Below are 12,170 nucleotides of genomic sequence, written 5' to 3' on the forward strand. Positions count from 1 at the left end.
GAATGAAAATTTGTTACGTGTGTGTGTGTGTGTGTGTGTGTGTGTGTGTGTGTGTGTGTCAAAAAATGTATTTGCACAATATGTAATTTTGCTCAATTCCTCTATTTAAAAATCGCTGTAGTCTTAGAAACATGAAATAGGGCTTCTCTCCTTTTACCTTTCAGCCAATAGGCGGTTTTTATTCACCCACGCGTGACTGTAATTGAGCAGCAGGCGCTAATTAGCAGCTACCAGGTGCGACCAATTAACCGCAAACAGGAGCAGGGCCGCGGGCCGCGTCTTTATCCCGTGTTAAGCAGCTGCAGGAAGGCTGTCGCTTAGATCCATGGCTGGGGTCAGGGTTGAGCTGCTGCTGGTGGTCCTGAGTGGGACTCTACTGCTGGGTTCAGTCCGGGGATGGGAGCGCATCAACGAAACCCAGCTTCTTCATTTCTACGAGACAGGACTGTGGGAAGACTCACAAGACATCACAGAGCCAGGTAAACGACTACCACGCGACACAGCACTCACGTAATGAAAGTAGGTGTGCTGGAAATGTCACACACACACAGGCACACACACACACACATGTTACTGTGGCGAGAAAACCGCTGGACCACATGAATGAGTTTGGGCATTGATCTTAAATTCCTCTGTTAATGAGAGATGAATTCATAACACTTGTAGAGTTTGTATGGAGTTTAAATGTGCAACTTTGGGCATTTTTAAGCTTTTAAGGTGTTTTAAAAGATGCTCAAAATAAGTTCAAAAGCCAAACCAGAGGGCATTTCCTGTTGAAAAGATGTAAAAAGCTGCAATAACTGTGAAATTTATTTATTTTTAACCAGTATTTGATAGGATTTGCAATACTGGCTTAAACTGAGAAATTTGATTGTGACAATTTGGGGTGAATGTCGAGTAAAACTTGTACAATAAAATATTCAGTTTATTCAGACTCAGCATGATAGAAACATTGAACACGTGACCCTTTACACTGAACTTGTTTAAGAAAATTTGACGGAAAATTCAAATGTGATTGAAATACTTCAAGTCAATGTTTTGGGCTTCATTGTATGAGTACATAAATCCAAGGTAAGGACATGACTTAAGCTTGTTTGTACTACAGTCACCTGTAACCACTCTCCCCTCCAGATGACAGCAGTGAGTATGATTATGGTGAAGATCCGCTTCCTGAGGATGTAGCTCCTGAAGTTGAGGGTGCCTCCACCATTGATGACTTCGACCCTTTTACTGATGACAGATTTGACGTGGTAGACTCTAATCCAAGACACATGGCCAGCAGTACTGATGGTGGGTTCCAGGTGGAATATGTAGATGCCCCTCCGAGGAGCTGGACCAGCGGTACAGATGGTGGCTCACAGATGGAATTTGTAGATTTGTCTCCAAAGACCTGGACCGGTCAGAGTTCCACTGAGCTAGACGTGGTTTGCAGTGAAGCTGGCTTTGAAGTCACTCTGCCGATGGGTCCGTTAAGTGAAATGAAGGTTTTGGGTATGAACTTGGACTTTCCAGCTTTTTTTTTTTTTTTTTTAAATCCAGTCTTAATTTTATTTAACGCATCTTGTAAGTTGATGCTTTTATTTCCCTCTGCAGGCTCAAAGGACCTGCTGTCTGTCATGGACCCCCCAGTGTCTTGCAGTTATAAAGTGAACTTGGTCAAGAACACTTTAACTGTACCGTTCACTACGTGCAATGTGAAACATGTAGCTTCCTGTGACGTAAGTACACTGCCACTATAAAGCACTTATATTTATCAGTGTAGTTTAGCTTATCTGGAACTCAGTTTCTACCTTTCCCAAATGCTGTATTTCTGAATTGTTACAGGCTGACACCTACAGCCTGCAGTTGTTGTATGTCGATGAGTTTGGAAAAATGCGAATCGCTACTGCGTCTTGTGAAGGAATGCGTGACCCTGGCCTGCTCGCTCGCTCCAGTGGCCAACCCTCACCAAAGTGCAGCAATCCAACCCATACATTAACGACAACAACCCCATCAAAGGCACAAAGTGAGCGCAAGCTGTATGCAGTAAATGAGTTAAATGTCACTTTCAGGGTTTTTTTTGTTTTGATAAGCAGATGATTTTAATGTCATTTCAGATTGTGCTGTAACTGCGGGGGAGAAGGTGACTTGTGGCCAGACAGGAATATCTTCCTCAGACTGTGAGAAGATGGGATGCTGTGTAGATTCTTCTACATCTTCCTGCTACTACCCACTGGATGGTAAGGCTTATGTTTAAGGAGGTGTAATATATAAAATCAACATGTTCTCTACAGAAAATGTCTGTATTTTAAGAGTTTGTGTTCTAACTTTTTTTTTTTTTTTTTTTTTTTTTTTTTTAAATCTCCCTTCACTTTAGAGTGCACTGGAGATCAGAACTTTGTGTTCACCATTCGCTCCAACTCTGCATCCATCCCTGTGGACCCCACCAAAGTTGTTATTCCTGGGAGTCCAAACTGTAAACCGGTCATTGTTAATGACAAAGTTGCCATCTTTAAATTCAAAGTTACAGAATGTGGTGCTCGTGCCTATGTAAGTTGTTTCCTTGGACTGTTTTTACAGTGCACTTTTAACAAGCGTTTGAGCTGACATGGCTCTTGGCCTGACTGAGTGATGTCTGGCTGTGGTTGAATTGAATGCTTCACGACTTCATTATCACCTTGTTTCCAAAACTGGATTAAGGATAGTGGCTTGAAAGCTCTCGGTTGACTTTGATTGTTCCTGGTCAACCAAAAACTTAATGTTGCAGCTCTTAAATAGCAGCCATTTTCAACTTTCAGATGCATGGACTGGTTTCATTGTATGTTATTATGGCCATTGATGATGTGACAAATCAGCCCAAGCAGTTTAGTCTAAAAGATGAATTTTTCATGGATTTCAAGAGATTTTAAGCATGCTGTCAGTCATGGACTGTTCCTATAGAAGTAAATCATGCATGATGTGGAAGACCTGAAGCCAACAACTGAGCAAAGTTTGACATTTCTTGACAGGATGTCGGAGACACAAAGGTCTACTTGGCTGAAGTGCAGACTATTGTTCAAGCTCTGAACCTCAAGTATGGCGTAATTACAAGAAGTGATCCCCTCAGGTGTGTGGGTTATACAGGTCTATACACTCCCATTTGTTTATCAGAGGAGCCTTGTGGTGGTTCTAGTAATGGATAATCTGGTCCTGTGGTGCTACATTTATGTGCAGATCAGTAACCTTTTTAGCTTAGTTAACCCATGTCTTTTGTAGGTTCATGGTTGAATGCCGCTACAGTAAAACTGGTGATGCTCTGCAGTCACTGGCCAGTGTTGGCTACATGGTCAAGACCCCATCTTCCACCTTGCCATCACAGGTTGTCTCCAACGGCTTATACGCTGTTCAACTGAGAATTGCTAAAGGTCGGGTATTTATACATTGTTTCCCAAACCAAATGAGAGCGTGTGCAGTAGCTCTCACATTGTAACATTTGCTCCTTGTCTGTCTAATCCCAACAGATCAGACGTATTCAAGCTACTGGCCCACTTACCATCAGCCCTTGCACCAGCTCCTTGGCAGTCCAGTGTATCTGGAGCTGCGCCTAAAGTCTCCAAAACCAGATGCAGTGATTCTTGTCAACTACTGTATAGCTTACCCTCGCTCTGCAAAGAACGCCCTGGTGCTTGTTTATGAAGGGTAAGCGAGAGCTGAACTCACTTCATGTGTCTTAAAACATATATCCTTACCTTATATCCCCTTATACATATGTTTTTTGTGTAGGTGTGCCAACCCTCACGATCAACAGGTGTCCATCCTTCAAGTGAGTGACCTTCCCAAAAATCGCTACCAGAGGCGCTTCGTGGTCAAGGCCTTCCAGTTTATGGATCAGAGAACAAACAAATACCTTGATGAAGAAGTGAGTATTCAGGGAGTCATTCTGGCCTAAATGGTCAAAGCTGAGCTGTGCTGTATATGACAGGTGTCAACTGAAAGGAACGGTGACAGTAATGTGGTGGTTATAAATGCAAATGAGAATCCCAAACTAAGAATCTTTACTACAGCTTGCCTACATTTCAAGTGTGGAATTCTAAAGTCATTTCTCAAATTAAATCACCATAACAGAATATTTGCTGCAGCAACTTGTCACTAAAAGGACGTATGTTTTTGTTCCCTTTTGCTTTTGTAGATCTACTTCATGTGCTCCACAGAAGTCTGCAGGCCGGCGGAAAAGACATGTGAAGAACGGTGCTTTGATGGAAAGGTGAGTTTGTAAACCTTGCAAATGTGTCCACCTGGAACCCACCGTCATCAAAAAGTCATCATGTTTCTTTTGTTTCTAGGCACCATAAGGATTTGCAGCTCAAGACTTGAGAGGGCAACAATAAATTAAGAAATAAAACATTTTATAATACAGTAACAGGTCTTGGTGGTTTCTGTTAAAATGAAGATGGAAAACACTACTTTAATGTAATACAATTCAACACCACAAACATACTCCCATGTAATGCAGTTGATTTAATACTTCAAACATAAACTGAGCATTATAACCTTCTTGAGGATAAGAATCATCGCAAGGCTGTGGATTACACTGCATTGGTTTAAGCAAGGTGTACCTGATAAACTGAGTACTGTATATACAGTACAATATACACAACCAGCTTGGAAATGTAGTTGATTCTACATCCCCCCCGCAAAACAAAAACAAAACAAAAACAACTTCTTCATGGCCATCTATCCATTACATTTAACAAGTTCAGAGGTTTTAGTCCTATGGACAGCCAAATATGGCAGAAACTGAATATTCATACCTTTTTTATTATTGTACAACCACCTGGAAAAATGTCACCTTTTTTAGAATGAGCTCTGGAGTGGGTCCTCTTTCATGAAGTCTGCCATGTAAATTGACTATAGATGCTTTTTGCATTTTCAGTGAGTTTCACAGCCACCACACGTACTCCAATAGCTTGGGAGGAGAAGGATATTCAGATGGTTGCAATGTGCAACCTCACCGCGAGATGCCACTAACCCCTACACACTAGATGTTTAGGTGGAAACTTTAACCTAATGGTGGCGCCAGACTAAAGGTCAAGTTGTCACAAAACTGCAATGCATCCTACTGGGACTGTGACTGCAAAGATCAAATTTCATAGTGATCCCAACAGCAGTGTCTAAGCAGCTATTTACAAAAGGGCTTCAAAGGGCTAAACTGTAAAAGCGGTCAGGGTTGTACTGTTCACTATATCATATGATCATTGATATGATTATTTTTACCTTTCCTCGCTCAGATTTGTTGTCCTTGCTTTTTGAACTGTATGTAACAATGTATGTGCACACATGCTTGGCCAATACCACTGATTCTTTACACCATCTGTCACAAACTCCCTCTTTTATAATCCTAGTATTTCTGTTTTAGTTTGCTTGTTATGGCTTACTATTAACATTGTGCTACCATATCATCTTATGAACCATTTGTAAAGCACTTAGACTTGCACTAATGTGTAGGAAAGGTGCTTCACAAATATAGTTTATTTTTTGCTACTGTAATCAATCATAATCAGTCAGTTTCAAAAGCCCTGATGATAAATTAGATTATTTACATTGTGTAGTTTAGGCTACATCAGGGCACTTCTCTTTTGTAAATATACTGAGATTTTTCTCCTCTGCATACTGTTTCTGGACCATAGAGACAACCATGACGAAGCATCTGCTACTGACCCACAATTCTTTGCGCCAGGAACACAACAAGCGAAGATCATAGACATAATATACGTAGACACCTCATTGACTGACGCTTCCTATTGGAACTGACGTTTAGCGCGGCCGCCATCTTGGATGGGTCTCCCATGCGCCCCCAGTGCATTTATTTCTATGGAGGAAGGTGTATGTCCAGCTACAATAATCATAACTTTTTACCCAATTTTCACACGGTTTGGTTTGTTACAAATGGCAGAGATGTAGTTATAATACAGGATGCTGTCACACATTAAAACACATGCTTGATGCTAAAATACTTTGTTAAAAAGCAGAATACAGACATATGGTATGGCATATGAATAAATGTATAAATTAATTAATTTTATATTTTAATAAAGAAACATTTTGCTTGTTCATTTGAATTTATTTCTCTCTCTCTCTCTCTCTCTCTCTCTCTCTCTCTCTCTCTCTCTCTCTCTCTCTCTCTCTCTCTCTCTCTCTCTCTCTCACGCAGACACACAAAATCATGAACCTTCTGTACACACCAATAACACAAGAATTTCTTCATTTTTGTTTTTGCACGCTGAGTATTTTTAATGTAAAGTTAGGCACATGCACGCGTGCGCGCACACACACACACACACACACACACACACACACACACAAAAACCAGACATCTCACATAACCTGTTGACATGTGTATTAAACTTTGAGTAAGTTTTTTTACTCAGTTGTGTTGGAATAAAACTGTTGAAACGAGGAAGGTTTTTTTTCTTTTTGGCCAACTCATCATGTGTGTCAGCCCACAGTCCACTGCTGCTTTCAAACACACACACATACACAAACACACACACCTTCTGGCCTGACGTCTAAATTTAAACAACTGTTCACAGGTTTAGGATGACAAAGATTCCACAATAGCCTGGACTGAAACTGCTGATGTTTGTGATATACTCTGATTTTAACACATATACATACATACATACATACAAAGCTCCCATATATACCTGCTCAGGTTTTTTTTTTTTGGAATATACTATGATAGTACGTGACACACCGAAGAGTCAAATACAAGAGACGAACACTGATTTCATTCTACCCACGTGTTCAACCCCGATTCCAAAAAAAGGAAAAACAGAACACAATCATTCGCAAATGATCTGTGTTTACTGACATCAGTAGCACAAAGATCCCATGTAGTAATCTCCTTCATACAATCATGTGTTCACAAAGTGCTGAACCTTGCTCCATCCTTACTTGTGAACGACTGAGCCTTTCCAGGACACCCCTTTCATACCCAGCCATGACACTCTCACCTGTTACCAATGAACCTGTTTACCTGTGGGGTGTTCCAAACAGGTGTTTTTGGAGCATTCCACAACTTTCCCAGTCTTTAGTTGCTCCTGTCCCAACTTGTTGAAATGTGTTGTCGCATCAAATTCGGATTCAAGCATATATTTACTAAAATCAATGAAGCTGAAAAGGTCAAAGCACAAAACTATTCAGCAGGATGACTTAATCGTCGTTACAGAGTCAGCTAAAGATGTCATTTGACATTCATAATCCCAAAGCATTGCATAACATGACGCGGCATATTTTAGCAGATCCATTCCATTTTCAAGTTTGGTCATGTCATTTCTTTTCAGCATCTGAGCCAATTAGTCTCGGAGTCTTTCAGGAACTGACATTTGCTTCTTATATCTCAGATTTCCCTCCAGCTCTTTGGAAATGTATATATTTTAAAAATAAACGTTTTCTCTTAACAATATTTATTTATTAACTGTTAATCCATTAGTGTGATTTGTTCTTTAAATGGCCATTTATATTGGCTGATACTGCTGTATATTAAATAAATGATCTTTCATCCGACTTTAAAAACTCAACAAACATCCGAAACAATCAATCAAACCACAATAGTCTAATAGTAATTATCTCCACTGACGCTGTGCAGCCAAGGATGTGCCTCTTCCCACTCACGTCTGTACTTTTGCAAGCGTTTTCGCTGTTGAGGACGTGCTGGAGTATCGGGTGTAGTGGACATTTTTAAAAGGTGCGGGTGTTGTGAGCAGCGCCGGTGTGTGATGTCTGTCTCTAGGCAACCGTGACAGCAACACACGCAGGCAGCGAGGCACAGACACACGACCGGGGTCCTGCGTAGATCCCCTCACGACAATTTTGCTGGCCTTAGTATTTCCTGTGTTTTATTTTGTTCATTCTTGTTAGATTTAGTGTTGATGTGTGTGTGTGTGTGTGTGTGTGTGTGTGTGTGTGTGTGTGTGTGTGTGTGTGTGTGTGTGTGTGTGTGTGTGTGTGACAGACATGTGTATTGGACATTTGTGAAAATACGGAACAAATCGCGTCCCAACATTTAATTGTCAATTAAAGGACGATTCCGTATTTTACGGGACGGGTGGCAACCCTACCTATAATTTACCTTCAACAGCCAATCATGTGGACAGATTGCTGCCCCATACAAAATAAAACAAATATAGAACAGAAATATGTCAGCTAAGACGCGACATTAATGATCCGTTAATGTCAAGAAGCACCCAACAAGCCATAGCTTCGACGAGCCATTGACGAACGCAGTTCAATTCGCCTGATCTAATAAGCAATTGATGAAGCACTGAAAAAACACTTTAAAAACCTTCTAATGGTCAATTCTTTGAGCCGAATTACTCAGCAGAGCATACTGATTACTTTCCCAGATCGAAACGCGCGGACCGACGCAGATTTTGGAGAAAAAGCGAGATAACTTTAAATTTGTGGATTTTTGACTGGGGTTCGGCGAGCCCCGCAGCGTCCCGTTAGAGTCCTCACTTCGGGACGAAAGCGACTGCCACACTGTCAAAAACAGTTATATTTCTCCATAGATTTTACAAAAAGATCATAAACTATCACTGAGTTTTAGGCATGTTATTCAAATGTGTACTTTTTCCATAATGAGTCTTACCTGGCCACAGTTTCATGCAAACGATGTCCTCGTGCGCCTGAGGTGAACGGCAGAGTCCCGTGATCTTGCTGGGCAGGTGGAGGTCTGCTATCCTGCACGTTCACATACAACCAGATTGACTGTCCGTGTGCATGTGTGAAAGAAGATTCACCGGCTGGTATCGAGGAACACTTTTAAGTCAAATTTCAGGTTTCTGCGTGAGCTCAGAGCGGGACACAGTGGAACTACACTGTTAAAAGGGATTTGGGCTTTTAGTCAGAAGGACTATTGCTGTCAAGCTGAGAGAACTCTGGTGGGCATTTCAACCAACACGCATGCGCCCGCAATGTGACGTCACGCGCAGTGTTGAACTTTAAATCGAGCCACCGCCATCTTTTTACCTCGGAGCCGAGCCGTCCAGTAAGTACATTTAAAAATATTTTAGCTTAGTTAGTTCATCTGTTGGTAATGTGCATGGGTCGTCTAATGTCTCTCCATTTCAAATGATCCGTCAAGATATTAAACCTGTGATGAATATTTCATGTTCGTTCTTTTTCGGAAATACTTTAGCATGTAGCGCTAGCTAGCTAGCGCCGCCAGAGTGAAACAGCAAGTTAATGTAGGGTTGAGCCTCATATTCGACTGTAACAAGTATTCGGCACCGACAGTGTACTCTTATAGGAGTGAAACAGTGCGAGACTTGTCTTTATTATTACGGAAAAATGTGTCAACTGTGGGAATATTATACCTGGATCAACCCGCTAATATACGTGACGTTGCGACTTGTACAAGAGGCTTTGCTCGCACTCAAACAACCTGGCACAGGATTGACAAGGCAGCGAAATAACAGAGCAACTTATGTTCCACCAGGAAGAGGAGTGGAAAAACACTGACCACCGCCGTAGTGTATGGATTTATTTTATGTAGAGTTAGATGCTGTATAAACACGTAGTTATAGGTGATTGTTTTCAGGTGTGCCGTTACACTCTGTATCCATGGCAACGCGTAGCAGTGGGGGTGAACGGCCACGCAGCCCATCGGCTGCGTGTGGGTTTTTTGGCCAGTGGAAAAGGAGCCCTATGCCGTTTGAAAGCGGGTCGACCGAGTTTAAATTAAAAAAAAAAAAAAAAAAAAAGTGTCAGCCCGGTAACTATGAGCCGCTTCCCCAATGAAATAAGCGGGTTGATGCGGGTTTTTTAATGCTAGTCGACCCGCTAGAGATCGGCATATAGCTCCTTCCTTATTGACCAAAAAAAACCCAGGTCTAATCTCCATCTGGCAGCTGCCACCATAGACATAATATACGTAGACGCCTCATTGACTGACGCTTCCTATTCGCTCCGTGCACAATATGGCGACCGTTGACCTTCGAACTTGAGTGTGCGGGGCAGTACTTCCGGGCAATACTTCCGGTGCGCGTCCGACAGCAAGAGACAACTGCAACCGAGAACCAGAGATAAGCAGAGAGAAAGTTTTTCACAATGAGTGTCTTTAGAATTAAGGAGAGGCGATGTGCATTTCAGAGGGTGAGAACCTCGGCACTTCATTGGCCTGGAAAAGTAAGCTTTAAAATTCCAGGTCATTCCAGTGTCTTACACTACCCTGTTAAGCTTGCAACTGGGGCTGGGAAGCTAAATACAATACAATACAATACAATACAATACAATACAATACAATACAATAAAATAAAATAAAGTAAAATAAAATAAAATAAAAAAAATAGGGGCATAGTTGCTCTCTTTATGTTGACTTTGGTTGGCTCTGGTGCTAGCGGAGACCCACCCAATATGGTGGCGATGCTGGATTATGCTCCAGCACGTAATGAGGCGTATACGTATATTATGTCTATGGCTGCCACCGCTGTGCGTTGCCATGGATACAAAATGTAACAGTACACACATCACTCATGAGAAGCTCTTTTTTTCTCGCTATCTTGTCAGTGCTGTGCAATGTAGCTTCTGTTTTTACAATGTAATCACTTACCATTCAGATGAGTGACATAGCCAAGTGTGTCCACTTTATAATAAAGTTGTGTTTATTTCATGTTAGGATACATTCAAATCTGGAAGCTTTAAATTGTGAACTGTGCAATTTTTCAGAGATCTGTGGCGATGCACAGTATTTTGCACATCTAAAAATACACATACACAATAAGGAAACTGAACTTAGTGTGTTTTGTGCTGATAATGGTTGTATATCTTTCTTTCTTTCTTTCTTTCTTTCTTTCTTTCTTTCTTTCTTTCTTTCTTTCTTTCTTCTGTACAGGGTTACTTCACTTCAGTGTAGGCTGTGCTGTTTGGGGCAACTGCCCCTCAATGAAGTGGTCCTGCAAGTGTTTCTCCTCACCGAACCAACGCACACTAATTGCCCATTTTATGTCCACCTTGTTTTCATTTTCTGACTTATTTCTATTGCTCTGTTTGGAGGAACACTAATCCATGTGATGTTATAGAGAAATTGTCAAGAGAGTGGACATTTCAGTAATGTTTGAATGTTTTCATTTTCAACATTTTGAGCAAGTTTCTCAGATACATTTTTTTGTTTGTTTTTATGAATCTTTGCAATTTGGGGGGGAGAGGAGGATGACAGCCAAGCTGTCCTCCATGACAGACAATGATTCCCACCCACTCCAACACACACTCACTGCACTGAGGAGCTCCATCAGTGATAGGATGCTACATCCAAAGTGTGTGAAGGAGCGGTATCGCAGGTCATTCCTCCCTGCAGCTGTCAGACTACACAACAAGAACTGCTGAAAGTAATTTTTGATAATTTATCTGTAAATCATCTGTAAATTACCTGTGCAATAATCTGGGCAAAAACCGGTGCAATAATCTGTGCATTTATCTGTAAATCATTTGTAAATGATCTGTACAATAATCTGGGCAATAGCTGGTGCAATAATCTGTGCAATTCATCCTGTACCTAACAGTCCGCAAATACAATTTATAATTTGATAATGCTTATTTTTATATAATGCTTATTCTTATTACTCTTTTGTATATACTTGCTGTTTTTTACCTAATTCTACCTTTTTAGTGGTGCTGCTGTACATTGGAATTTCCCCTTGCGGGACAAATAAAGGTATATTGAATTGAATTTACTGCAGCAACTCTGAACATGCACTCAGAAAGGACTCTGTTGAACTCGGAGAGTTATTGTTTTTCCCCAAAGGATGGGTGCGCTTCTTTTTATGTATTATATTATTATTATTATTTATGTGTGGGACAGTGTAATTTCAGTTTGTGAGCAAAAGTGTGTTAGAGGGTGTAAGGGCTATTTTTTTTAATATGTCCCAAGGAAGGTCTTTTTTGATGTCTCGACATCCATTGACACTTATTTTGAAGCAAGGCTGGTTGAAGTTGGACTTGTTGGGGGTTAAATAAAGGTCCTTATTGAATTGTCTGTTCAGCTATTTTTTCTTGGGTTAATATTTAGTTTGTCTAATTCTCATGGAGATTCTTTGAAGATATTATTTTGCTTAAAATTTTGAAATCTCGCAATTTCTGTAAACTCAAGTAACGAGAAAAAATAATAATGTTGCCCTAACTTGATAAAATAAGTTCAACCAACATCTTTTTTA

The 12,170-nt window shown here is 40.8% G+C and overlaps 2 protein-coding genes across 2 annotated transcripts in view; both read left to right on the forward strand.

Moving 5' to 3' along the window:
* Positions 1-12,170, forward strand: part of LOC139346301 (transcription termination factor 1, mitochondrial) — a 51,648-nt gene that overhangs the window by 9,739 nt on the left and 29,739 nt on the right. The gene's annotated exons all lie outside the window — the stretch shown is intronic.
* Positions 326-4,310, forward strand: LOC139346112 (zona pellucida sperm-binding protein 4-like). Its single transcript, XM_070985015.1, has 12 exons — positions 326-479; positions 1,132-1,491; positions 1,594-1,703; positions 1,825-2,005; positions 2,097-2,219; positions 2,357-2,529; positions 2,988-3,085; positions 3,235-3,383; positions 3,480-3,657; positions 3,742-3,877; positions 4,148-4,222; positions 4,302-4,310. The coding sequence occupies exons 1-12, from the start codon at positions 326-328 to the stop codon at positions 4,308-4,310; spliced, it is 1,746 nt and encodes a 581-aa protein (XP_070841116.1).

The sequence above is a fragment of the Chaetodon trifascialis genome, chromosome 17 (assembly GCF_039877785.1).
Source record: "Chaetodon trifascialis isolate fChaTrf1 chromosome 17, fChaTrf1.hap1, whole genome shotgun sequence".
Lineage (NCBI taxonomy): Eukaryota > Metazoa > Chordata > Actinopteri > Chaetodontiformes > Chaetodontidae > Chaetodon > Chaetodon trifascialis.

Coding starts and splice junctions, on each gene's coding strand:
- LOC139346112 (XM_070985015.1), top strand. CDS start 326: ATGGCTGGGGTCAGGGTTGAGCTGCTGCTGGTGGTCCTGAGTGGGACT. Junction 480..1,131: donor ACAAGACATCACAGAGCCAG/GTAAACGACTAC, acceptor TCTCCCCTCCAG/ATGACAGCAGTGAGTATGAT. Junction 1,704..1,824: donor CTACGTGCAATGTGAAACAT/GTAGCTTCCTGT, acceptor GAATTGTTACAG/GCTGACACCTACAGCCTGCA.